General features: G+C 38.6%; 1 protein-coding gene across 1 annotated transcript; it reads left to right on the forward strand.

The window, feature by feature from the left end:
- The first annotated feature begins 276 nt into the window (after positions 1–276).
- On the forward strand, positions 277–3,767 carry LOC124123078 (adenosine 5'-monophosphoramidase HINT1-like). Its single transcript, XM_046486339.2, has 3 exons — positions 277–490; positions 1,937–2,041; positions 3,456–3,767. The coding sequence occupies exons 1-3, from the start codon at positions 383–385 to the stop codon at positions 3,618–3,620; spliced, it is 378 nt and encodes a 125-aa protein (XP_046342295.1). The 5' UTR covers positions 277–382; the 3' UTR covers positions 3,621–3,767.
- Positions 3,768–4,254: the final 487 nt, after the last annotated feature.

Genomic DNA, 4,254 nt, shown 5'->3' on the forward strand with positions numbered 1-4,254 from the left:
GATCAGTGCCCCTTTAATAAAAACGTTGAATATCACTCTGTTCAAAATAATTGTATGAGTATGAGTAAAAATAATAGAGAATATTTTCATTACACTTTAGTTTAGTCTCATGACGATCGTTGAATCGCATCATCATTTTTGCATAAAAAATTCCCTCTGTAGTAGCAGTATAGGTATATAAATCTGGCTCCAGTGGAGTTGCGGCAGAACTGTCATTGTCTATACTACTGATGTGTTTTGGCCGTTTTCTCCAATATGTGGGACACGTTTTGGCACAGCGCCGTTTTAACCATAGCATAACCACTTTTCAGCCGGTGTTCTCCCTGCTGCTGGGAGAAGAAGACCTGCAAGCGTGTTTGGGAATCCCAACTGAGGGGCGGAAATGTCGGAAACAGATAAAGCCCAGACCTCGACCCCGGGTGGTGACACCATCTTTGGCAAGATCATACGCGGAGAGATACCTACCAATTTTCTATTCAAGGACGACGTGGTACGTGTACATGCGTGTGTATAAAATGTATTGTAACATGTGTATAGTTATATATTTACATATGGAGAAGGGTCCTCGTGTCAAGGCTTTATTAGGCTATCCGGAATATATCTAGTGTGCTCCAGATGAATGTAACTCCAACACACTCGCCATACTGAATCTGATAATCATCACAGGCTCAGTGTAAGTGGGGAGTGTTGTCACGCACTGAAACTGTTCTGTTGTAAAATCTATGTCTTACTACAGTAACATGGTTCCATTAACTCCACCTACAAACTGACATGAATGTAAGCACAATGTGATAGTCACTGATACTATTCGTTTCAATATTATTTGCTTTCGTTTTCGACTGTGGCTCGAGTTATCGGGAGCGGGTCAAAACGGCCTCATGTCAGAATGGCCTCAAAAGGTAAAGTCAAAACAGTCACAGAAAAAGTCAAAAGGGCCACAACCCATAATCATAACGGCCACAACAATAAATAAGGAAGACAAACTCAAGTATTGTGTCACAGTAATTGTACTCAATCCTGCAAGTAACTGACTGAATTTGTGATTAAACGTCGACTTCTCAAGTCTTGTATTTTGTCGACGGGGTAGGTAGGGTTTAATAAATAATAAGTTGAATAATGATAAACCACCATACCCAAAAAATTGTAAATGGTGAAGGATAAAGTAACCTACTATAGTATATATAAATAGTATATATGTGTAGGTATATGAAGATAATTAAAATATATATGCACTATAACTTTAGATGTAGTAGATAAATATATGATTGGGTAGGGTATATAGAGGTTATCACGTGAGTGTGTATGGGGATGATAAATATCCTGTATTAGGAATAAACATTCATGGTGTTACCTTGCCTTCTCCGTCTGCTGTGTCACGTTGTTACCTTACCTTTTCTGTCTGCTGTGTCACGTCGTTACCTTGCCTTCTCGGTCTGCTTTGTCACGTTGCCTTGCCTTTTCTGCCAGCTTAAATGATGCTTACAGGATATCTGAACTTGAGCATGAGTCTTTTCATTTTCTCTAGTGGCAAAAGTTTGAATAATGCAAACATGATATCTGGACTAAGCGAGAGTCGTTTCATTTTCTCTTGGAGCGACAATCTGAATGATGCTTTTGTCTGTGCCAGATGTGTTTTTTATTGTTTTCATCAGACTTATTTGGAACAAGCATACAGTATCCCATAACCAAATTGAACTGAACAAGCATGTAACATTGGTGTTTTAAAACCAGTTTAATAACTTTTCTCGTTATCACCCCCATTTTAAGAAAATAATCTGCTTTCTGCTGATAAAACCAATGTCAAAATATCAACCTGAACGTTTGAGGAATGATTCATGTCTCAGTTCGCTTTGCTAACCAACCTAGACTATGTGTTTTCTCATGCATTTTCTTTCCTAAGGTAGAAGTGTCATGGCATTAGTACTTTATTTTTCAGTGTGTTGTGTTCAATGACATCAGCGCCCAGGCTCCAGTCCACTTCCTTGTTGTACCAGTGAAACCCATTGAACGCCTTGCCACTGCAGAAGATGGAGACAAACAGGTATCAAAGGAGCATTTCATACATGGGGAGTCAGGACATCATATTAGGGCTGTAACCAATACACAAAGTGGCAAATAGAATAGGAACATGTAACAAATGCTAATTATTATTCGTGAACTCTTTTGGCTTTGTGTATAATATAATGCAGCCTTTCCTGAAGAAATGAATGAGTCGTCTATTTCTCAGATTATGAGGTATCAACATTTTGTACAGTTTTCAAATGTGTCAAATGTGTTTACAAAATTACCCCTATTTAAATAATGATGACTCCCCGAATACAATCCAACCTCAGCAATGTCCGAAAACTCTGTTTTATGTTCAGGGGGGTTAAGTTTGGTATTCTTATCATTTTCATGTGGATTATCTGCACCTTTTCTCCCAATATCTAATGTCACATTTCTCCCACCTTTGGGTGCGATTGTTCGGCCATTGCGTTCATCTGTGCTGTCCAGCTACATCTAAGGAGAATAACTCACTAGACACTTTCTTCTCAAAAACAACGTTGTCCTATTTACGACATCAAGTTGCGAGCGAGCGTATGGTCGAATGTCAGAAATGATGTCATGATAAATCAATGTTTTAATGTGAATTAACCACGATTCGTTCTTCATTCTTCTGATCATGTAGCTTTCTTATATTTCTAAATAGATATAACTGTGTAGTTATACATGCAATGGTTTTTATTTTGTTCCCAAAGCAAATACAATTCCGCTTTTTGTACCCAAACTAGCCTGTCATCAATGTATGTACTGGAATACACAGTCCTGGTATTACCTTATCCCTTCATTTTAAAGTGTTCCTGATTAGCTGGGTTGATGTTATATTCTAGTTTATTAAGTTTTTGAAAATTTCGGGGTAGAATAGGTCTTCATACGTGCTTGCCGTAAAAGGTGATTATGCTTGTCGTAAGAGGAAACTAACGGGATCGGATGGTCAGGCTCACTGACTTGGTTGATGCATGTCATAGTATCCCAATTGTGTGGATCGATGCTCATGATGTCAGTCGCTGGATTGTCTGGTGCAGGCTCAATTATTTACAGACCGCTGTCACATAGCTTGAATATTGCTGAGTGCGGCGTATCTGTATCTGGATTTTTTAAGTATCTGTATCACTGTGAGTCCAAATATGAGTATTTCTGAACATGGTTCAAGTACATAGCTTGAAATTTGTTCAAAAATAATACATGTGAATAAACACTTGAATTTGATATATTTCAGACCAACAACTGACAACTAGCATCTTATCTGACCTTGCATGCATCTGTTTTGACACCTTTTATAAGTGGCTCAGAACTAACTTGATACACATAAATTACAAACAAATTTTCTGCAGGGAAATTAGTTCTTTATTTCTGTATGATGCAGCAATGTATGGGAATTGTCATGTGCAGGTTGGTCTTGATTCTTTCCCCAGATTCTGGGGCACCTGCTGCTCGTGGCCAAGAGGGTGGCTGCAGATCAAGGTTTAGATGAAGGCTATCGGGTGGTAATCAATGATGGTCGGCTTGGAGGGCAGTCTGTGTACCACCTACATCTGCATGTGTTGGGGAAACGTCAATTGGGCTGGCCACCAGGCTAGAAAGACACACTGACACAGGCCAGGGTAGTCTTCTCTACACACCTTTTTGTCTTGATACCTTTGTGTTCCTTTTATCAGTAAGTTCATCCAGTTCCCAAATAGGGAAATTGCATCACAGAATCCTGGCGAATAAAACGTGAGCATAAACTCTTGTTTGTAGTATATCTCCCAAACACACCTTGATGCAGGATGCAAGTTTGATGCCCTGTTTCAGCAATTAAAGCTGAAACCTGGCCTGCTTTGTCCAAATATTTATAGGTTTCCATCACAGAGTTCCAGAAGGCTATTTGAGCAATTGAGTTTTTTCTCAAAGGTTTTTGTTCTAATTGGGTTATTACACATTTTGAGATTTCCCAAAAAATGAAATGATGTTTAAGATATGTACATATAGGCTTGACTCAGAAAGTAAAATAGCTCGTAAAAAGCTTCATTGGGTATTAACGTGTGCTGTTTTCATACAATTAGGTTATCATTTAATGCATGCGTTTCTGTTCACAAGTTAATTGGGTTTTGAATAGTTTGGGGGAATATATAACAAAATATGCAGCTTATCTGTAGCTCTGCCATCATATTGCTGACATATTGCTGAGAGTTCACTGGCAGTCAAAGGGGCATACAACTTGTATGTAATTAA

Source organism: Haliotis rufescens, unplaced genomic scaffold (assembly GCF_023055435.1).
Source record: "Haliotis rufescens isolate VD_foot unplaced genomic scaffold, xgHalRufe1.0.p SCAF_14, whole genome shotgun sequence".
NCBI lineage: Eukaryota > Metazoa > Mollusca > Gastropoda > Lepetellida > Haliotidae > Haliotis > Haliotis rufescens.

Excerpts from the sequence above, each read along its gene's own strand:
- LOC124123078 (XM_046486339.2), top strand. The coding sequence starts at position 383 with ATGTCGGAAACAGATAAAGCCCAGACCTCGACCCCGGGTGGTGACACC. Across the intron at positions 491-1,936 it reads TTCTATTCAAGGACGACGTG|TGTGTTGTGTTCAATGACAT; the intron begins GTACGTGTACAT and ends TTTATTTTTCAG. Across the intron at positions 2,042-3,455 it reads CAGAAGATGGAGACAAACAG|ATTCTGGGGCACCTGCTGCT; the intron begins GTATCAAAGGAG and ends TTCTTTCCCCAG.